Consider the following 23,068-nt stretch of genomic DNA (forward strand, 5'->3'; position numbering starts at 1 on the left):
ATTTAAAAAAAAATCAATCCTGCTTTATTGAAAAGCAGTCCCAGACATGGAGGTCTGCTGAGCCCAGCAGGCCACCATACATGGGAGGGCCAGCCATTCCTAATGGGGTCGCAAATTGCTAGTGCCTCATGAATATTGATGAGGCATGCAATTTGCGACCCCATTGGGAATCGCAAACAGTGTCTCCGACTCTATTGTACATGGCATTTAGCGACTCACAATTGAGCGCAATTTGCGAGTCGCTAAATGCCCCAGTCGTTCATCTGGCCCATAATTCCTTACTCTTTTTAAATTCTGTTCAAAGTTTCCGAGCGAAAAGTATTTGAAACAAGCCATGCCATTTAAAAAATGTAAAACATTAAATTCAATGTACAGTTTTGAGATACCATAAGACAATTATTTGCCTTTCTTTCAGAATTTGGAAATGTTTCTTTGCTTTTACTGTTTTTAAACAATACTTTATAGACAAATGTTGGCAAAGCCAACAGTTTGGCACACACATTTTAAAGGCGAGATTTATTGCCTTTGCCAGTGCTTGTTTAAATGTACTAATCCCATTTTAATAATCTGTAAACTTTTACTGATTCTTAAAATGGGATTGCAAACCCATACTCATTTGGTATATGAAAGGCGCTTGTTGTAGGAAGTTTCTTCCAAGTATCAAATCGTTGTGCGACGTATCAATGTTTTGTGTTTGTAGTAACATCGAAGAACTGTTGGCTACCAAATTGGGGTGGTAATATATTTGCTGATGGGAATTAAAAATATAATTTGTTGGGCAGCGGTCCTGTGGACCTCTGCCAACTCTCAAGCAAACGTTTCAAAAAACGAAATCTTTTCTTTTTAAATGCAGCAGTTTCCTTTGATGAAAACAGGTTGCATTAAAAAAAACTGTACCTCATTGAAATGCAATCACAGACATGATGGTCTTCTGACCCTACTAGACTACCATACTTATGATGGCCACCAATTGGAGTGAGTCGCCTAGCTTAATAAAACATCCGGTCCACTCTGATTTGGAATGTAGCAAGCGGGCCTATTAGTACATAGATCGATACATTAAATTATTCCCCGGTTGCAAAAATACTGGTTGCAGATTCTGACTAGATTTTTGCGACCAGCAATTATTACATCTGGTCTACTGTGCCCTTAGTATGCACAATATTAACATACTCACCCGCCCCTAAATAGTATGATTCTAAATGTATGAGAGCATATAGTCAATTGAGCCTTAATGGCGTTTGCCACGGTTCCTGCTGAGGTAGCGCATGCGCATAGATTTTATAAGGTAATATTGGATAATAGGAGGCAAGAGGTTAATGTAGCAAAAGGAGAATGATTGGTAGCAGTGGCTGAACTAAGGGATTCACAGGAATTTTAGACTATTGTCAAGATGAGTAAGCTAGGCTTTTGTCAAGAAATCCTAATTAGCTGTCACATAAACACTGCAACGTGGGTTAACCATTTCTCAGATGTTTATAGTACGATGGAGCGTGGATCATCAGCTATCCTGTCTGAGCCTAGAACATCTCATCCATTTAAGTTGGACTTAAAATTAGAGGAGGTTAAGGAAGCCATCAAACTTAGACCAGGCCATAAGGTTCCCGGACCAGATGGACTGCCGATAGATTTAAAGAAGTGTTAATGTGGAATTATGGGCACCCTTATTGACTAACGCTTACAATAACCTGGTTAGCAATAACCCCCCCAAGCTGTTGTTCTTTCTCGATAATAGTACCAGATTTTGAAAAAGGTAATCAAATCAGGAAATCCCAAGTGCTACTGCCTGCTATCACTCATTGGTACCACAGTCAAGGTAATCAATTTTCAATTGGGTGTGTGCCTTGGCTCGTAGTAATAAGATTTTACATCCCGCTCAATACGGATTTAGAAAGTGACTTTATACAGTCGAGCAGTGCCTTAAACTCCACCTTATTTTGAGCCAATACACCATCGACAAGAGCTGTCCACTGTACCGAGCTTTTATGGATTTGTTGACAGCCTTTGATTCAGTTAAGCACTCTAAACTGTGTCAGATCTCACTGAAACGGGGCTATGACCATACATTGGTTCATTTTTTGCACTTGGTCCATGCAAACCTCATAGCAACGTTTAGATATGGGGCCGGAGGGGAGCTCATAGAGCCTTTTTCATTGGGTAGAGGGGGATACTAGGGCTGTGTGCTTTCCTCATTGATATTTATTTTATATATTAACAATGTAACCCTGTCCTTGGCAAATTCCTTGTGTGATTTCTCCATTGCCAATAACATACCACCACCGCCTCTGCTGTATGCAGATGAGGCTGTGTTTATAGCATTAACACCTAATGCTTTACATTTGTTAGTTGACGCATTTGTGGAATTCATGTCCAGTTTAGATCTCTTGATGAATTTTGGGAAGTCACACATTTTGGTCTGCGGCCACAAACGAAAAAGTATTTCAGCCATCATTCATGGTTCCAGCCATTGAAATTTTGTTAATAATTTTTCATATTTAGGCATTTGTTCTGATTCATCAGAGTCATGGGCTAGTCACGTCACCCTTACCTGGCTAAAGTCCACCAGAAACATATGCAAGTAATTAAGGGCCTGATTACGAGTTTGGCAGTCTTGGAGTGGACCGACACCCCAGCGCCCCGCTCCAAGACTCCAAACCTCTAGTTAGTCCGCCTGCCGGATTACGAGTTGTAATCCTGGCATGCGGTCCTGCAGCGGTGCCTTTCTATGGCTCATAGGAGAGCCTTAGTAATTCACCGCCATAGGAGCGCCACAGCCCGTTCCTGCCCAGATAGAAATGCACAATGTTGTGCATTTTTGTCCTTGCAAGAACAGGGGGTGCAAAAATACATGGAGACCCAACATGTTCACCCCTGCATGCCCCCCACATGCACAGAGAAAATAGGGGGCCCTGTAGGGCCCCAATAGATTCCTCACCCCAGCAGGATTAGGATTCCCAGACGGTTGCAGTGGTCCTGTGGTGGTCCCAAAGCCTTAGTTGTAATGTGACGGTTGGCCGCCAATCTGGCAGTCCAGGGACGGCCACCACAGGTTCAGCAGTCCGATGGACCGCCAAACTCGTAATTCGGCCCTAAATCTACCACGCCTTTCTAAGCATATGGGACTTATCCCACATTTTGAGATCGATAAATGACAGAGAGTTCCAACTGTAGCCTATGGCAATGGGGTGTGGAGATTTGCAAACTGTACACATTTATTGATCGAGGAGAACCATTTTTGTAAGAGGATGTTAGATATCCTCTTCAGATATTTCCCATGAGGAATTAGGTCTCAGCTACATGGAAGATCACATTAAATTGGCACCTTTGGCTTTGTGGTTTCAGTATAGAGTAATCCAGAGCAAACCCGTAATCATATCATCCAAAAGAACTGCCTAAGCCTAGATAAAGCTTCTAGTATTCTCTGGTTGGTTGATGCATCAGACCTTAAGTAGAATAGACTTTTCCCATCTATTTGACAATCCATCTTTAATACTTGCACAAGATAAGAAGGCAGTGGAAGCATGGTATATAGTGAGGAATCACCCCAGGAGGAAAAAGGCTGAAATCATGAAACCAGCATTGAAAGAATGAATTTCCCTGAAGCTGGACATGGAAATGGCTTTTTAACAGTGTTTGGTGCTTGGTAGACGGGATAGGTCATTACTGGGTTTTTTTCAGGTAATGGACGATTGTTTATCCACTTTGTTTTCCTTTTGGCTATCAACATTCTCTGTCTACTCAAATGTGCCAATGTGATGTGGTCGGTACTGAATTCCTCCTACATTTAATGTTTTTCTCAACTCTATGTAGTCTTTAATACGTTTTTATATTTCATATTTAAAACAATGTAATTATGTACAATGTAGAGCAACCTATCAGCATCTTCAATTATTAAATAATGCAGAGATTTGTTTTAGAGGTAATATATATGTTAAACCTGCAGTTTTTTCTTGGAAAAGTGTGCTATGGTAATTTTATAGCTTTTATATTTTTAATCTTTATTTCATTACATTCTCTAAATTTCAATGAATCGACTTTTAATTCTATATTTTCTTTTATGTGTGTGTTTAACATGCAAATATAGTTTGTTTGCCTGACCCACTAAACATACCCATCCAATGAAAATGTCATATTAACAGTGAGAAAACACTCATATAGATGATCAAATTAGACAAATATGCACTTAACCAGCCTAATAACACCGATGCAACTACTACACAGACAGAGCCACAGACACATTAATGTCACAGAATCTTATTCACTATGAGGGAGCAGGAATGTAACAGAAGTGAAGAACCAAATTAAAAAAACAAATTTAAGTGGGGCTGGAAATAATATGTGTAGCTGAAAATCATATCAATTATTATGTGAAACACTTTAAAAGGTCAACCAAAAAAATGTAGCAGAAGTGACATAGAAAATTTGAAATATACAGAGCAGAAAAATAATACCCATCTGTTCTACCTTTAGTTGCTGACAAAATTGCTTACCTGATGGGTTTGAATTCAGCGGATTTGCTCAAAGCACTGTGCTACCCAAGAGTCAAGGTCGGCAATGAATTTGTCACCAAGGGGCAGACGGTTAATCAGGTAAATATGTTTTTTTTGCATGTGTTTATCAAGAATACTGATTGCTTTTTATGAAGAAAAATATCAGCAAATATTTTATTGAGTACATTGTTTCAAGGTCAAATCTTTCCTTTATCAGGTCTATAACTCCATTGGTGCACTCTCTAAGTCTGTCTATGAGAAACTCTTCTTGTGGATGGTGATCCGTATCAACCAGCAGCTGGACACCAAGCAAGCAAGGCAGTACTTCATTGGAGTCCTGGATATTGCAGGGTTTGAGATTTTTGATGTGAGTTTAACATATTTAGCTGTAGAATCATTTTGATACTATAATCGTAATGAATATCTACTCACTGAATGACTGTTCTGGTTTAGTTCAACACCTTGGAACAGCTGTGTATCAACTTCACCAATGAGAAACTGCAACAGTTCTTCAACCACCACATGTTCGTCTTGGAACAAGAGGAATACAAGAAGGAAGGCATTGACTGGGAGTTCATTGACTTTGGTATGGATCTCGCTGCCTGCATAGAACTTATTGAGAAGGTGGGTAATTTTATGAATAATGTTTTAGTAATACTGGTTACAAATATGTAAGTGCTCACCCATAAATTCTATTCCTTTCAGCCCATGGGAATTTTCTCCATCCTTGAAGAGGAGTGCATGTTCCCCAAGTCTACAGACACCTCCTTCAAGAACAAGCTATACGACCAGCATCTCGGCAAGTGCAAGAACTTTGAGAAACCCAAGCCAGGCAAAGGAAAGGCTGAAGCTCACTTCTCCCTGGTACATTATGCTGGTACTGTGGATTACAACATCACTGGCTGGCTGGAGAAGAACAAGGATCCATTGAATGAATCTGTTATCCAGCTGTACCAAAAGTCATCCCTTAAAGTTCTGTCCATGCTTTACAGCGCTACTGCAGCAGAAATCGGTAAATATCATGCTACATTGTATGAAAATAGTAAAAAATGCAACAACAATAAAACTAAGTCATCTTGACAGAATGCCTGATGCATGTAATATTTTGTTACTTTCAAATCTTAGAAGCTGCAGCTGCTGCTGGTGGAAAAGGAGGAAAGAAGAAGAAGGGCGGGTCCTTCCAGACCGTGTCTGCTTTGTTCAGAGTAAGTGTAACAGAAAACCTACGTCACTGAGGTACAATTAGTCCTGTGACACAATATATCCGACAATACTGCTTGAGAGGTGTTTGTTTCACCCGATATTTCAACAGTGGGCTTTTATGTTTTTAGTGTGTTAAACACTTGTATTTCCCCTATTACAGGAAAACTTGGGCAAGCTGATGACTAACCTGAGGAGCACTCATCCCCACTTTGTGCGTTGCCTGATTCCCAATGAGACAAAAACTCCAGGTAGAGTGTCATTTTGATGATTACCCATTCATATAGTATTGGAGTATCACTGTTATGTGAACTGATATGGTCTCTACTCTCTGTCTGTAGGTGTAATGGACAATCATCTGCTGATCCATCAGTTGAGATGTAATGGAGTCTTAGAAGGCATCAGAATTTGTAGAAAGGGATTTCCAAGCAGGATCCTCTATGGTGACTTTAAGCAGAGGTAAAACGATTGCAAGTAACACCTGCGTGAAATATAGTTGAATATATCCTGTCGTATAGATAAAACATGATCTTATGCTAAAGCTGCAAAAAAAGCAAGGTATCACTGGTTCTGAATTTCTTACTATTCATAATATTCTTTTGATTGTAAATCATGTATTAACATTATCCTATAGATCAGTTACATACAATTGTATTATAACAGTAACATTAATCCCAGAACTATGTTAAGTAAAACAATGTAGCAACACATTTTTCATTTGTGAACTGACTGTAAAACTAAGTTTAATCCTAATTTATTTAAGGTACAAAGTGCTAAATGCAAGTGCTATCCCTGACGGTGCCTTCATTGACAGCAAGAAGGCTAGTGAGAAACTGTTAGGTTCAATTGATGTTGACCATACTCAGTACAAGTTTGGCCACACAAAGGTAGGAAATTATACATATATATATATATCTATTTGATTATTAAAATAAGGAACATTAAGAATGCTAGTAAGTGCTCATCATCCACTTCTTCATTGAAGGTGTTCTTCAAAGCCGGCCTCCTGGGTACCCTAGAAGAGATGAGAGATGAAAAGCTGGCAGAGCTCATCACCCGAACCCAGGCTGCCTGCAGGGGATTCCTCATGAGAGTAGAATTCAGGAAGATGATGGAAAGAAGGTATTTATTACAATTCACAGTTCACTGAAATCTATAATAATGACTCAAACTGAACCTTTCATAATATATTTGTTGTTTTTACCCTGAACAGAGAATCCATAATGACCATCCAATACAACATCAGGTCATTCATGAATGTCAAAACCTGGCCGTGGATGAAGCTTTACTTTAAGATAAAGCCTCTTCTGCAGAGCGCGGAGACAGAAAAGGAAATGGCAAACATGAAAGAAGAGTTTGAAAAGACAAAAGAAGCTCTGGTAAAATCTGAAGCAAGAAAGAAGGAACTGGAGGAGAAAATGGTTGTCCTTCTTCAGGAGAAAAATGATCTTGCATTACAGGTTCAAGCGGTAGGTGACAGTTCATAAGTCAAAGGCAACTAATTATACTTTTACAAAATAAATATTAAACATATTTTGTATTCAATATTTCATTAGGAAAGTGAAAACATGGCAGATGCAGAAGAAAGATGCGAAGGACTCATTAAAAATAAGATCCAAATGGAAGCTAAAGTGAAAGAGCTGACAGAAAGACTTGAAGATGAGGAGGAAAGTAATGCAGAGTTGACAGCAAAGAAGAGGAAACTGGAGGATGAATGCTCTGAGCTCAAGAAAGATATTGATGACCTTGAGCTCACTCTTGCCAAAGTAGAGAAGGAAAAGCATGCCACAGAAAATAAGGTAACTGTACACAGATTGTTTACATTAACAAAAATATAAAAAGTAACTGCATCCTAAATTATTTGTATTCATCTGAATGTTTTAGGTGAAGAATCTCACAGAGGAAATGGCAGTACTTGATGAAAACATTGCAAAAGTTTCAAAAGAGAAGAAATCTCTCCAGGAGGCCCATCAGCAAACCCTGGATGACCTACAGGCAGAGGAAGATAAAGTCAGCACTCTGACCAAAGCCAAAACCAAGCTGGAACAGCAAGTGGATGATGTAAGTATACATTTAAAAGGAAAGTGTTTCAAAGAGCATGAAAGGAAACCTTAGGTTGAAGTTTCACATTATTTAATGGCATACGGTCCTTTACAAAGACTTTCTTTAATACTATTTACCACTATTTGCAATAAGATTCTGTCACATTGTTACATGTACTACTTTAAGTTACATAAAAGACACATAATTCTACAAATGCTTTTCATACCACTTGTGCAACATTGAGAGAGTCTATTTGTGCAGCAGCCCACATATTATTTCAGGGAGAAATAGCTAAGCGCAAAACAATTAATTTAGGTCATTGTGTGTTAGAGTAAAATATAGTTAAAACTCCTACATATGGATTCCAATTACAGGCAGCCAGAAGAAGCAGCTGTAGGTTTTCCGTGTTGTCCTTTGTTACTCCTGCTACTGTCCTTGCTACTCCTAGTCTCCATGAAAGGAGCAGCATGAAATTAAGGCAAACAAGGCTCTAGGAGACTTCTATTCTATGATCTTTCCACACCGACTCAATAGGAGGCGCTGAGGAGCTTTGTTTCGGAAAGTGGGTCAATTCTTGATGGCAGAGAGGACCAAATAGTGTGTGAAACCTGTACATATTGCTTAAAATTTGGTGAACAGAAGATCATGCGCTCACACAACGTTGAATTTGTTCTAAAAATTGTACGGTACTAAAAGAAAGATTTCTCCCACAGTGGGCACCTCTTTCGAGGTTGAAAGAGCATCTGACTTAGTACTAACTGATAAGAAAAAATCGTCTATTAGTATGGTATATAGCAGGACCCATACAAATCTGTACACTTGAAGGTTCTGCTGTGTTGTCAAACAGATTTAGTGAGAAGTGTTCAATTATTTAATTGGTCATGAGAATGAATCAAAAGTAATCCTTTACAAGCTTCATAAATAATTTATTTATTGAACAGACTCTACATTAATGAATGAAATATAATGAAAATAAAACACCTTTCTCCTCAGTTAGGTAAAAATATCTTTAAGTTGTACAATACCTCTGGGTAACTTATTACCACCTAATGAGCAAAGTATTATTGAATCCACGACAGGCAGAGTAAGTCCGACACCCGGGTAACCTGAAGCCATTATTTCAATTTACTATTACATATGAGACAGTCTAATTTTGGCCTCTACTATGCTCAAAACTTCAACAATGGATATTTGAGAAAAATTTAACATTTTTACAGCGATTGAGCTAAATCATTTGTGCTCATGCTTACACACATGTACACACCCACCCACATAGAAACAAACCTCTACCACCTTCCACAAATCTAACAGATAGTTTCTCTCATTTTGGGTGATTTAGCAATGCCTTTATAATCTCCTGGTTGAAACATTTTAGCCAAAAATAGTCTATTTCTGACAGGGTTCATTAGATTATGGATCCTGACATCACATAAAAGAGCTAAACCTATCACATTCACACAATATTAAGCCTGCTCAATCAGTGTACATGGGATTACTGCATTCCAGATAAGCCTGATATCACAGATGTTAATAAGCAGATGTTAAAAATAGAGCGCAAAACATTGGATTAAGCAAACTCTTTCTGTGAGCACCGATGAAGATGAAAACAACTAAATTTTTCAAAAGCACGTCTGCCAAAATAGTACACAATGTACTTTTGGCCAATATAGCAGTATGCCATCACTTTGTAATGTTCATGAAAAACTGAACCCTATTCATCATCATGGCATTTAAGATATGAATTTAAATACTCAGCTTGAAGGATCTTTGGAACAAGAGAAGAAACTTCGCATGGACCTTGAGAGGGCCAAGAGGAAGCTTGAAGGTGACCTGAAGCTATCCCAGGAAACTGTGATGGATCTTGAGAATGATAAACAGCAAAGCGATGAAAAACTGAAGAAGTAAGTACATGTAAGGGGGATATAAATCTATATAATTTCAATGTGTCAATAGCTTTCTAATAACATTTTTGGAAAATTCCTTTACTGCAAAATGCTTAATTCAAAGATAGACATCACTGTCAAAGGATAGTAACATTGTGAAGGTTGATATTGACAATGATTTCTGTTTTTCCTCTTCTCTGTCTTCAACCTTTTCTCGCATAAAATGTTTTTTTAATAGAATTTGTTATTTTATAAAGAAAATCAGTCACATTTAATTTATGTATGAATTTGTCTATTGTAACCTTTTATTGTGTGATTCGTATTAAAGTTTTAATATCGCTAAACTAGCAACTCTGAAGCAGGTCAGCATAACATGCAGACTAGAGCCTTAAATATACTAACATGCATTTATTTGTGAAATTCAGGAAAGACTTTGAATTAAGCCAAGTTCAGAGCAAGATTGAGGATGAACAATCACTGGCAGCCCAGCTTCAGAAAAAAATCAAAGAACTCCAGGTACTGACTTTAATATATAAATTGTCAGATTAGTTAGCGTAGTGAGTATAGCAGAAGTGGGGAATGTTATCATTAGAATGTCATTCTTAGAATGTGATATTTCATTCATCAGGCACGCATTGAAGAGCTTGAGGAGGAAATTGAAGCTGAGCGTGCAGCTCGAGCAAAGGTTGAGAAACAAAGGGCTGATCTCTCCAGGGAACTTGAAGAAATCAGTGAAAGACTGGAAGAAGCTGGTGGAGCCACTTCAGCACAGATTGAAATGAACAAGAAACGTGAAGCAGAGTTCCAGAAACTAAGGCGAGACCTGGAAGAGTCCACTCTTCAGCATGAAGCTACTGCTGCTGCCCTTCGTAAGAAGCATGCAGACAGTGTTGCAGAACTTGGGGAACAGATCGACAATCTGCAGCGTGTCAAGCAAAAGCTGGAGAAAGAAAAGAGTGAATACAAAATGGAAATAGATGACCTTGCCAGCAACATGGAGAATGTATCCAAATCCAAGGTAAGCCAATGACAAGCAATCTTCTGATCAGTAAATATTGTTCTCTAAAGACTTCTAATTCAATTCCTCTTATTCTAAAGGCAAACCTGGAGAAGGTGAGCCGTGTACTTGAAGATCAGCTCAGCGAGATTAAGGCCAAAAATGATGAGCATCAACGTCTTATTAATGACCTCACTACACAGAAGGCACGCTTTCAGACAGAAAACGGTAGGAATTTCAGTTATAACTTGTGTAGGAGATTCCAGTTGGTTCAAGTACAGCACACACATGTTCATATTTACACCAAGACTGTACTTACTAAGAACAATTCAGAGCTGTGTAGAGTCACTCTGTTTAGAGGAAAACCCCTGTCTGTAACCACAAGTGACACTAAAGACTAGCCACTGGACCACAGTCAAGTAATGCATTGTCTCACTAGCATTCAACAAGGGACACATGCCCAACCTTTGTAACAGATTCCATATATAAACCAAGATGTGCCACTCTACTATCAGTCACCATCAGACTCATCAGAAAATGGCCACAAGTGCATGTACACTCTATAGGTGCAGTTTTGGAATTAATCTAAAATCCTGAAAGGTCCCAATAGGTTAATAATATTCTATGCACAAGACATGCAAGGTCGGCACCCCCCAAGTACCTCACAATGCCAGGAGTTGATTTGGTCCACGGAATGCACAGTGTAAATACCTTAACTAATTAATCAACAGATAAGTAGCATGCACCTACAACAGGTTTACATATGAGTATGTCATACATATTAATGAGTATGGTATCAGAATATCAAGGGATAACTAATGTCTTAGAAAAATAGTGCATTCTAAATATTATCTGTAAAAATATCTCCACATTGGACGTAATAATAGTAAATCAACATTCAACAGAGCAATACTAATAAAAATGTTTTTTATAAGCCAGACAATATTTTTGCTTTTAGTAGTCTGATCTACAAGCTATTACTGTTCTATTTCAAGAATGAGAGTATGCAATGGGATAAGGGGTGAAGTTCAGGTATATGTAACAGTACTGAAGCTAATTGGGCAAAAGTTGATTTTCTGTCACACCACAGAGTTCCTATCTAAAGGTCTCTCAAAAATATTAAACACAGCATTCAAGAGGCCATTTTATTACTAAGGATATACATTAATTTACAGCTTATACTCTGAAGTGATTAAAAAAATAAAGAATTGCGCACAAATCAGTCAAATATTCAAATGCACTATAAAGTTACTTACATGGTTAACTATTTTTGATAAAAGGTGAACTCTCTCGCCAAGTGGAAGAAAAAGAATCTTTGGTCTCTCAGCTCACAAGAGGCAAGCAAGCCTTTACTCAGCAGACAGAAGAACTGAAGAGGCAGCTGGAAGAAGAGACAAAGGTATCTTACTTTCCAACTTTATTATTAACTGTGTTCCATGAAAATATTACTGCTATAGTTAACATCTTACATGTCACAAAAACATCCACTTGGGCACAATTGGGCATAACTGTCAAAAACAGCACAGCACATCCATACAAATCTTCCCTTCTGGCAGGGTGCTTCTATAGGAAGCCTAAAAACAGAGAGCAGCAGACACTCTTAGATTCATCTTAAACCTACATCCATTGGAGCATTCCAGAAGTGTAAAAGAAAAGATTTGACCTTGAACTGCTGTCTATAGGTCTGAGATAGGATATACGTACAAGATGCTAATGTCATCATTAAACCTGGGTTCCAGGTTAGAGTTGGTTCATCAATTTCCAAGCTCCCAGAATGAATGGTGCGTTATTCAAAACAGCTGGAAACATATGCAGCACACAATTGTAATTTTTTCATTTTCACAATAACAATCCATGAAGAATATTTAATGTTCGAATAGTGAAATCCCTTTTCTTCAGATGTGCCAGAAGAAGGGGAGCCCAAATTGAACGCTAGGGATAGATAACTACTTCTTGTGGAGTAGCTTTGCTTAGTTGGGTGTCTGTGGTCTTGTCAGAAAGAGAGCAGTGTTACCCAGGAAGTCTTAAAGGATGCCATAGATTACAAAATCACATGTGTACAACAGAATCAATGCTTAAGTCCAGGATCAAAACAGAGCTAAGCGTGGTATTAAGGGTCATTTGCAGTTTAGTGTGGGTAAGCTTTCTGATATCCTGGTACATGGAAACAGGATAGGGACCATTCCTACACAAGCAAGGATTCCCTAGGAATTTTCATGAAACACCTCACTGTGGATTACTATTTGATTTTCTGCACAATCACAAGTGTAGGCGGCCTGCCGTAAAACAGCAGATCTCCTGCACTGCAAAACATGCAGTTTCCCCACCTCATTTAGAGGATTGAGAAGCTCCAGGTTTACACCGGCAGAGCCCCAGCAGTTTTGATTAGCATGAACCTCTGACTTGGCAGCACATCTAACCTCGGACCGCAAGTTCATAGTGACAGGTACCCTGCCCAATTTAGGGTGGGGCAATCATCTTTAGACTTCCCTGTCTACGACAGCCGTGCATGACAGGGCTGTTAAATCAAAAAATGACCCCAACACACTTTGTTTTTGGCAAAGTTCAGTGGCTTTAGTAGAGCTGCAACTCTAGTGGCTTCACTGAATAACAGAGATCAGTGCCTCTCTGGGAGGGATCTTCAAATTATGTGAGCGGTCCTCCTCCAGTGGAGCGTAAACTACAGCTTGAGCTGTACTGATGGAACAAATGCCCCTGACAACCATTTAAAAATGATGTCTGGGGAACATATCTTTGGCTAGTATCTTACTTATCCAGACTCCCTATTACAAAATAAAGGGTAGCACTTGTGTTGATGATAACGTAAAGAACCTCAAGATGACTTGATTTCTAGATAGAACCAGCATAATGTACCCCCTAAGAAGAAATAGAATATGGACACATTGCTTCCCCAGTCTGGCTTTGCAGGCTAGATCTGTGGATGTACTGAAGAGTTTTGTGTGGGCAAACCCTGTGGTTTGCAAAGGCAGATTTGCAGGCAAGAACCATTCTCAAAGCATTCATGTTACCTTCTTGAAGACCACTAGGTAAAATTGGGAGGCTCTTTGACAGTGTCGACTGAACCGCGGTATGTGTGAATGAGTGTTTACCTTTTTTATCTTATTAAAGGCAAAGAACGCTCTGGCACACGCCTTGCAATCTGCTCGACATGACTGTGATCTGCTCCGTGAACAATATGAGGAGGAACAAGAAGCCAAGGCTGAGCTCCAGCGCGCTCTGTCCAAAGCCAATGGGGAAGTTGCCCAATGGAGGACCAAGTATGAAACCGATGCCATTCAGCGCACAGAAGAACTGGAAGAGGCCAAGTATGTTCATTTCGGTGAGAGGGTGCATGAATGTGATTCGCTGTTTTTTTTTATGATCCATAATATTCTTGTTTTCTTCCAAAACTACAGAAAGAAGCTTGCTCAGAGACTACAGGATGCAGAGGAGCAGGTTGAGGCTGTGAACTCCAAGTGTGCCTCTCTAGAAAAGACCAAGCAGAGACTGCAGTCTGAAGTGGAGGACCTCATGGTTGATGTTGAGAGAGCCAACGGTGCTGCCGCAGCCCTTGACAAGAAACAGAGGAACTTTGATAAGGTAACATCTGACACAAACCTTCAGAGAAAGCCTTAAGGGTCCCCTGCAATTCAGATTTGTAATATGCACTATAAAACTTCTTTTACCAGGTCCTAGCAGACTGGAAACAGAAGTATGAGGAAGGTCAGGCTGAATTAGAAGCGGCGCTAAAGGATACCCGATCCTTGAGCACTGAGGTGTTTAAAATGAAGAACGCCTATGAAGAGTCTCTGGATCACCTTGAAACCCTAAAACGTGAAAACAAGAACCTGCAACGTAAGATTCGCCATTTTGTATAATGGCAGCTTAAATAACACTATTCTTGATGATTATAAAGATAAGACAATGCAATGAAGTCGTACTGAAAGTAAGGACCTGTTAATCAGGCCCATTATTTCAATAAATGTTTCTATGTCTCTTAGGCATGAAGACAGAAACCATAAACCTTTCCAACCAGTAATGTTTTCTCAGATTGTACATACAATTCTGTCATTTATAGGTTGCATAAAAAACATTCTCGCTGCATTAGCACTCTATGATTGTTAAATCTATTTCTCTTGTAGAGGAGATCTCAGATCTTACTGAACAAATTGGGGAAACCGGAAAGTGCATCCATGAATTGGAAAAATCCAAGAAGCAAGTTGAACAAGAAAAGAGTGAATTCCAGGCTGCCCTAGAAGAAGCGGAAGTGAGTGAAGGCTATCTTTTTGGCAGTAACTAGACAACTCTAGTGACCTATTGTTTAATACAAATATAAAAATATAAATGTTCTTTGCTTCACTCATTTTTATTTTCATGTTCTAAAAGGGATCATTGGAGCACGAAGAGGCCAAGATCCTGCGAATTCAGCTTGAGCTGAACCAGATAAAGGGTGAGGTCGACAGGAAGGTGGCAGAGAAAGATGAGGAGATTGAACAGCTGAAGAGGAACAACCAGAGAGCTGTAGATTCTCTGCAGGGTACATTAGACTCTGAGATCAGAAGCAGGAATGATGCTCTGAGGCTAAAGAAGAAGATGGAAGGAGATCTGAATGAAATAGAAATTCAGCTCAGCCATGCCAACCGCCAAGCTGCTGAATCGCAGAAGCAACTTAGGAATGTACAGGGTCAACTCAAGGTGAACTAGCTCACGTTGTATTTCTGCATCTTTAGCTTTCCATTATTGTACTGTACACATTTTCAGCAAAATACATATATTACTAATCAGGCTTTCAACTACAGATTGGTCTTCAATATTAATCACATTATATTTTATTAAAGGGGGGCTCGACTTGCCAAGTGTTTTTGTGAATAGATGTGGTTTACTCCTTACATATGTCACTTACTCCCTAATTTCTGTTAAGTTAAACATACTGATAAAAAATAGTTGTGTGAGCCGGGCCATATGTTTTTACTAACATCTTACTCCTACTGTTATTTAATGTACTATTTCATATAAACTCTGTGCGCATGTTTGCTGCAGTCAGCCATGAACTGTACATCAAACATAAGGAATACATATCATGCAGGCAGAGGGATAAATACAGCCCGAAAATGTCCATTACGCAAGAACTTGCTATTGCATCACTTAGAAGTGTACATTTGTAACATGCACAGGATAATTAATATCCCCAGACTATAATATTAAAATATTGCTACTCACTCAAAAGTTATTTCACTATATAAAGATGCACGACCTCTGGGCAAATTCAGTTTGAGTCCAAGATGTCTTGCAATATTCTTTGTAGGTATTTTAGAGTATATTATATTTCTTACAAGAAAGAGTGAACCTCGGACAAGCAACGAGACACTTCATAAATTCATTCACTCATTCAACATTTATTGCTATCATTGATACAAGAATATTTTGCCAGTAGGCAGATAGAAGGACTATTGAAATCCATTCTGTGGAAATTATATTAACAAACACACAGCCCCCAGTTTTTGACAATTGTTTAAAGAACTTGATGGTTCCACGCATGCCACCTACAAAGATGGCTAGCTTTCTGAGTTAACATTTATAGTCACTGGTTGATAAATGTATTCTCTTCTGCACTGACTTTCAACAATACACTTTAATCAACAAAGGATCATACATGTTTTGGTATCTGCTAATGGGTGTGGACTTAGAGACAGACTTTTTACAGTAAGGAGTATTATAAAGAAGGCTATCAGAATGAAGTTTCTGGGTGGTGGTCTAGCAAAAGGTATTGTGAAGTTAAAACTTAACTTTTATAAGTTCATTCGAAAAAGATATGCCATTTATTTTACTAGGTGTGGTCAGTGATGTCAGAACTGGAGTAATTGGGAAATGATGTACATTTTATGTAGATTGTTCTATAGGTTACGAGATATTTCATGCCACAGAGGTGAATCCAGTATTTTCCACACTATTGAAGTTACATTTTGAAAGTGCTTCAGTGTAAAATCCTTTCTATTACCACACAGTTGTTCACTTCACGAAGCCAATATATTCATTGCTACCTTTGCTTTGAGTTCCATATACTTCCAATTATTATTTGCCATATCAATCTTTCACTCAAGAATACTTGTAATTTATTTGAAGTGTGTTTATTTTCTGGAAGGATGCCCAACTTCATCTTGATGATGCTGTTAGAGGACAGGAGGACCTGAAGGAACAGGTGGCTGTCATTGAACGCAGAAACAACCTGCAGCAGGCGGAAATCGAAGAGATGAGGGCTGCTCTGGAACAGACAGAACGATCTCGCAAAGTCGCTGAACAAGAACTTCTTGATGCAAGTGAACGTTTGCAGCTCCTCCATTCTCAGGTACAACCTATATTTTACATTAGCTACATGATATACCAACATAAGGTGTTACTTGTAATAGTAACAGTAAATTAATGGATGAATTTGTTTTTAGAACACAAGTCTCATCAACAGCAAGAAAAAGCTTGAGAGTGACAGTTCTCAGCTCCAAAGTGAAGTAGAGGAAGCCATCCAGGAAGCCAGGAATGCTGAGGAAAAAGCCAAGAAGGCCATCACTGATGTAGGTTTCTTCTTAAAGCTCTTGATAAATAAAGCCTTGAGTATGTTTTATTAGGGGTTTCAAATATCATAAAAACAATAGGGTTCTGATTACGAGCGTAGGTGGCATTTATCGTATATGATAAATAACGATACCACAGGGCATATTAGTGATTGATTTTAATAAATAATACCTATTACAAGTTGGTGGGGAATAACGTGGATTCTGGTGTTTAACACAACATAATGTGCATGATACAGCAAATTCCACATACTTTTCCCCAATTACATTTCAGCAGGTTTGACGTGCTGAAAATTAATGAAGGTTGAGGTATTTAATGCATTTAATAATTATTTGGTATGTTAAATAACTTTCAACTCTCAATTCCAACCCCTGCTTAAACATGGGTTTATCTACAGTTCGGAATACACTCATAATCAGGGCATAGATGTCTAATATGTTGGTGATTTAAAACACAAATACTAGCATTATTGGGACAGTACAATCAAGCTTTATTACCACAGCACCTTTATTATATTTCACAACCCAATGTAGCTGGCATGATTCGTCACTCACCATAGAGAATCAAAACCCTTATACTTGATTTTAGTTAGAATGATAAACTTGAAAGCACACCAGACTATGGACTTCATTGGGAAAAGGTTGGTAAGAGAGAATATGTGTGAAAATGTCAGATTAAAGGTCTGAGTCTCCTGTAACAAGTCTACTCTATTTAATATCAGGCGCATGGTAGATGCATCATTAGTAGAAATTTCCTCGGCTCTGCCATCTTCTCTGCTAATATGCAGCACAACCTCTGCCAGAAATGGTTCTGGGTCAACCTTATGAACTAAACTTGGTGCTCTACCAATATATTTGTTGAACTTGTCTCTGTGAAAGACAAACATTGAGAGAGCGGTAGAACTTGCCATGCTATAATCCCTCGCCTCTCCCCAAAGACTGTTATATAAAATTGATATGTTGGCACTGACAACAGATGCACCACATTGAGGGTGTATTTTGAGAACTCACATTTGGTGTAAGAAATTCCACTAAATGACATGGAAGATGGCACATATTCCATAGAGGTTGCGCGTAAACTGCAGCGTTCCCTGGAGGATATAGCTATGTGAAAATACTCTTTCAACCTGGTAAAGAACTAAATGTGATAGGTTTTTCTCCATTTCCTTGAGGGATGTGGAAACTTTGCCTCAATAGTGAATGGAATGTCAGCCTTCTAAATTACATATCAAGCCCTATATCTCTATTCTGAATGATCACGTTCCCCAACCTTAACACCATTATATAAGGCCACAGCTTGTAACACAGTGGTGGTTTGTGAGTAATTTCCCTTGAGTGTTTGAAGTTATAGATCATTGATGTTCTACATTTTCTGGTCACTAACTCATGCTTGCGGGTAATGCGGGTGAATGTCACTTGCAGTTAACATAGTTTTATTATGAGATATTTTAATTACTGATTGAACCAAATATCACTTCCAATACTATTGCCTTTTTGAGTTACACAATAGATTGTTTTAATTGCGATCAATTTCCACACCCACTAACTAAGCTGGCCATAGCCTATATCAGGCCTTTCCTTGTGTTCAGGAAAATACATTCCACCTACTCCCATGTCAAAACTTGGACATTCACTCTGTCATCCGGTTTCACTCTTCACTGATATTCTGCAAAAAACCTACCAAGATCACCCAATCCAGAAAGAAAGATGAGATCATCCCCTCCTTTTGGCACTCTGTAAATTTCACAAAAGCATTTATATTGGTTGATGTTCTAGCTGACTAGTGTCAATAGGGAGGTTTGTCACATGAAAACTCTGGAGGTTAGTCTATGCTCAACCATCTGAACCAACTTTCATGTGCAATTTCACACTGTTTAAAAACCTATTTTAACAAATGTTGTATACTTATGGCCCAAAAAGTATATTGGAAATTTTCGTATCCTGCCTAATGTAGTAGTAATGCCACTTTTTCTGATGTCTTGTGTTTCGAGTCACCCAACCTGTTTTCCTTCAGTGTACAAAACTCCACAGCAATAATGAAGTAGAGGGTGTCCCTCATTCGTCTGATATCCAGAATCTCAGACACCATTTCTTATCATTCCCATTTTTCAGACTTTAACATCTACCAAATGTTATTTTTATGAATCTGCTGTCTTCTATTTATCAAGCGAGATCATCAGGAAAGAAAACTTATAGGATTAACACTATTGCTGAAAAAGGCCTTTCTTTATCCAACTTTTTAAATTCAGTCCAGTTTTCCAGTTGCTATTTCTGTTTAAGTCTTCTAAGCATGCTGCTACAGCTTTAAGCAGATTCCTGTAATATCCTGGACCCATTATAAGTGTGTTTGGATCCAGGCAGGAATATGAAAGTAATGGTGGTGTAGGTAGCAGATGAACGACTCAAGTAGGCAAGTAATTATGGAGATTTCTAGTAGTTGTGCAGCTGACTGCCTCTTGTGTCACCATTGAGACAATCTATACCAAGATCTGTTGGAGTGAAAGTACACACTTGCAATTCATTCAGGAAAGCTCTCAAGACCTGGTTTTATCTTCAGTAGTTTGATAAATACATAATCCTGCCACAATAGTTTGGGTGTTAATGGACTAAAAAGTGTTTTAACTAAAAACAAAACTGTGCTTGGAAGAAACACATGTCCACTTCAATACTAAGCACAACCTTATGCTTCTATGTAGGCTGCTTTGATGGCAGAGGAGCTCAAGAAGGAGCAGGACACAAGCGCCCATCTTGAGAGAATGAAGAAGAACCTGGAGCAGACCGTGAAGGACCTGCAGCATCGCCTGGATGAGGCCGAGCAGCTCGCAATGAAGGGTGGGAAGAAGCAGCTCCAGAAACTGGAGAGCAGAGTGAGTTGTACAGCAAAGATTAAAAATTGAATGTGGAGCTCAATGACAGAAGACTATAATCATATCAAATCCCTTATCAGGTCCATGAACTGGAGAACGAGCTGGAAGCTGAACAGAAACGTGGAGTGGAAGCCATCAAAGGTGTCCGCAAGTACGAGAGGAGAGTTAAAGAACTGACATACCAGGTATGTAAAATTAATCACGATGGAGTTAAACCGTATTCATGGGTAAACAGAACTCCAAATAATGTATTTCTCTTTTATCATAACAGAATCAACATCATTTAGAAGTATTTTATTATGAAAAATAAAATGACTTACAAATGTAAAGCGTTTTCCATTTCACCAATGCGACTATGATAAGAATGGATCCTACTAATGAATCCAACACATTTTGTGATTATAGTCTGAGGAAGATAAGAAGAATGTCCTGAGACTGCAGGACCTGGCAGACAAGCTGCAGTTAAAGGTTAAAGCCTACAAGAGACAGGCTGAGGAAACGGTAAGTTTTGCAGTATTTGATTCTTACTCTTTTATACAGATATTTTCCAATCATACATTTCAATTCTTTGGAGAATGGCGCCATAGCCAGAAATGTACTCGGCTTTTATTATTCTACACATTAGTCATTATGCTGACAATCTAATGCACCTGACAAATAATGAACAAGAGATACGAGTGTCACTGGTTTCCAATAACAACATGTTAGCATTAAAAGATTTACCTTTCCTAACCCACTACTGCCTGGATATTGGTGCAGTCTCAAGGCCCTCTACGACAATTTCAGCAAACCAGCACCACCCCCCTACCCACCGCCACCGATAAGCCGACCATCACGTACTGGGAGTGCGCTACCATAAAACTCATCACAGCGGCCATGAAGAAAACCCACTCAGGAGCCCCAACGGACTCCTGCCCACCGCACATATTCCACAGAGCCATCATCGCACCCGAACTAGGACGCACCATCAACGCCTCCCTCACATCAGGCATCTGCCCAGATGGCTGGAAACGGGCGGAGGTAAAACCCCTCCTCAAGAAACCATCGGCCGACCCAACGGCCCTGAAAAACTACCGGCCCATCTCTCTCCTCCCCTTCGCAGCCAAAGTCACAGAGAGACTCATAAACACCCAGCTGACTGCCTTCTTAGAAGAGAACTCCATCCTGGACGCCTCTCAGTCTGGATTCCGTAGCAACCACAGCACCGAGACCGCCCTCCTCGCTGCCACTGACGACATCCGCATGCTACTCGACCAGGGACACACCACGGCCCTCATCCTTCTGGACCACTCCGCAGCATTCGACACCGTCTCACATCGCATGCTCGCAGCCAGACTTCATGACGCGGGAATACGAGGAGCGGCCCTCAACTGGATCCAATCCTTCCTCTCCGGCAGAACCCAGAGGATTCAACTCCCTCCCTTCCTTTCCAAGCCCATGGAAATGAACTGCGGAGTACCCCAGGGATCCTCACTCAGCCCCACGCTCTTCAACATCTACATGGCCCCCCTCGCCGCCATCGTCAGACAACATGGGCTCAAGCATCGTATCCTATGACGACGACACCCAGCTCCTCCTCTCGCTCACTAAGAATCCCGATAACACCAGACTATGTTTCCAGGAAGGTATGAAGGATGTGTCAGGCTGGATGTAGGACAGCTGTGTGAAGCTAAACTCAGAGAAGAAAACAAGTTACTTACCTGTAACTACAGTTATCCAGTATTGGTATCTTTCATAGATTCACATGCCTGAATCATTCCCCGTCGCCGAGGCGGGAGTTCCCGCCTCGGCGACGGGGAATGATTCAGGCATGTGAATCTATGAAAGATACCCCAATACTGGATAAGAAAACAAGTTACTTACCTGTAACTACAGTTATCCAGTATTGGTATCTTTCATAGATTCACATGCCTGAATCATTCCCCGTCGCCGAGGCGGGAACTCCCGCCTCGGCGACGGGGAATGATTCAGGCATGTGAATCTATGAAAGATACCCCAATACTGGATAAGACCGAGGTCCTCATCCTCGGACCCTGCACCTCCGCCTGGAACAACACCTGGTGGCCCTCCGCCCTCGAGAGCCCACCCTCCGCTACGGACCATGTCCGGAACCTAGCAAAACACACAAGATGATGGACGGAATGTTGCACATTGGCAAAACTTTCACCCCCAGTCACAGATCTGGGTTTAATCCATCGTTATTTTGCTCACCACGCCACCCCAGTTCAGACATGGCCATATGCAAATCAGTCTTGACCCTGTGCCTCATGGGCACAGTCCAGCCCGAACTGCCAAGCCATGTCTTCCCTGGACCGGAATCAAGCATCCTAGGACTAGACAGTGTAACATCTTTCCTCCGATGGCCCCTACTCCTGGGCTGTTGGAGGAAGTATTCCATAGACAAGCTAATGGAGGATCGGTCAACAGAATACTTAAGGTCCTCCTGTTTCCAAATAAGGTTGGCGGCCCGAGTGTTTGCCAGGTAGGGTACCCTGTTGCATTTGCGATAGAGTAACCTGCCTGCCAAACTCTAGATCAATCAATTGGCGTCTGCTATAGTATGTCTATTCACAAATGTAGTTCCCATTTGTAGAAAAGTAGCATCTTTCTGGCTGGATACCCTCACTTTTTACTTGGTCTCAGTGTATTCTGACTGCAGTTCACTGGGATGCTGCTAACCAGTACCACAGTGTTCTCTCGCCTCTAAATTCTCTGGTAAGTACCTTGTACACCCCACAATTAGCCTACTAGGGTACAATTGTAAGTCCCTAGTATATGATACTGATGTACCCAGGGCATTGGTACACCAGGGATCTCCGATGGACTGCAGCATGTATTATGCCACCCATGGAAGCCCATACAAACTGAGCCTGCAGAGCTGTCATTGCAGTCTTCGTGAAATGGGGTTTGCACCTTTTCACTTTTGATATAAGGTTTCCCTTTAATCCCGGTCCCTGAACTTTTAACCTATAAGTCAGCCCTAAGGTAGGCCTTTCAGTCCAAGAGCAGAGTGCTTAGTTCT

General features: G+C 40.0%; 1 protein-coding gene across 1 annotated transcript in view; it reads left to right on the forward strand.

Moving 5' to 3' along the window:
• The window catches only part of LOC146797040 (myosin-4-like), a 37,489-nt gene that overhangs the window by 11,193 nt on the left and 3,228 nt on the right, over positions 1-23,068 (forward strand). The window contains exons 12-38 of the mRNA XM_085629637.1: positions 4,471-4,589; positions 4,708-4,857; positions 4,944-5,114; positions 5,196-5,502; positions 5,616-5,695; positions 5,854-5,941; positions 6,032-6,149; positions 6,454-6,577; positions 6,676-6,812; positions 6,904-7,159; positions 7,247-7,489; positions 7,575-7,751; positions 9,489-9,634; positions 10,042-10,132; positions 10,245-10,634; positions 10,715-10,841; positions 11,894-12,012; positions 13,743-13,939; positions 14,030-14,213; positions 14,303-14,468; positions 14,756-14,880; positions 15,000-15,308; positions 16,756-16,959; positions 17,054-17,179; positions 19,876-20,046; positions 20,127-20,231; positions 20,452-20,547. Coding sequence (XP_085485763.1) covers positions 4,471-4,589; positions 4,708-4,857; positions 4,944-5,114; positions 5,196-5,502; positions 5,616-5,695; positions 5,854-5,941; positions 6,032-6,149; positions 6,454-6,577; positions 6,676-6,812; positions 6,904-7,159; positions 7,247-7,489; positions 7,575-7,751; positions 9,489-9,634; positions 10,042-10,132; positions 10,245-10,634; positions 10,715-10,841; positions 11,894-12,012; positions 13,743-13,939; positions 14,030-14,213; positions 14,303-14,468; positions 14,756-14,880; positions 15,000-15,308; positions 16,756-16,959; positions 17,054-17,179; positions 19,876-20,046; positions 20,127-20,231; positions 20,452-20,547 — 4,526 coding nt within the window. The remainder of the gene's footprint in view (positions 1-4,470; positions 4,590-4,707; positions 4,858-4,943; positions 5,115-5,195; positions 5,503-5,615; positions 5,696-5,853; positions 5,942-6,031; positions 6,150-6,453; positions 6,578-6,675; positions 6,813-6,903; positions 7,160-7,246; positions 7,490-7,574; positions 7,752-9,488; positions 9,635-10,041; positions 10,133-10,244; positions 10,635-10,714; positions 10,842-11,893; positions 12,013-13,742; positions 13,940-14,029; positions 14,214-14,302; positions 14,469-14,755; positions 14,881-14,999; positions 15,309-16,755; positions 16,960-17,053; positions 17,180-19,875; positions 20,047-20,126; positions 20,232-20,451; positions 20,548-23,068) is intronic.

This window comes from Triturus cristatus, chromosome 10 (assembly GCF_964204655.1).
Source record: "Triturus cristatus chromosome 10, aTriCri1.1, whole genome shotgun sequence".
NCBI classification, from domain to species: domain Eukaryota; kingdom Metazoa; phylum Chordata; class Amphibia; order Caudata; family Salamandridae; genus Triturus; species Triturus cristatus.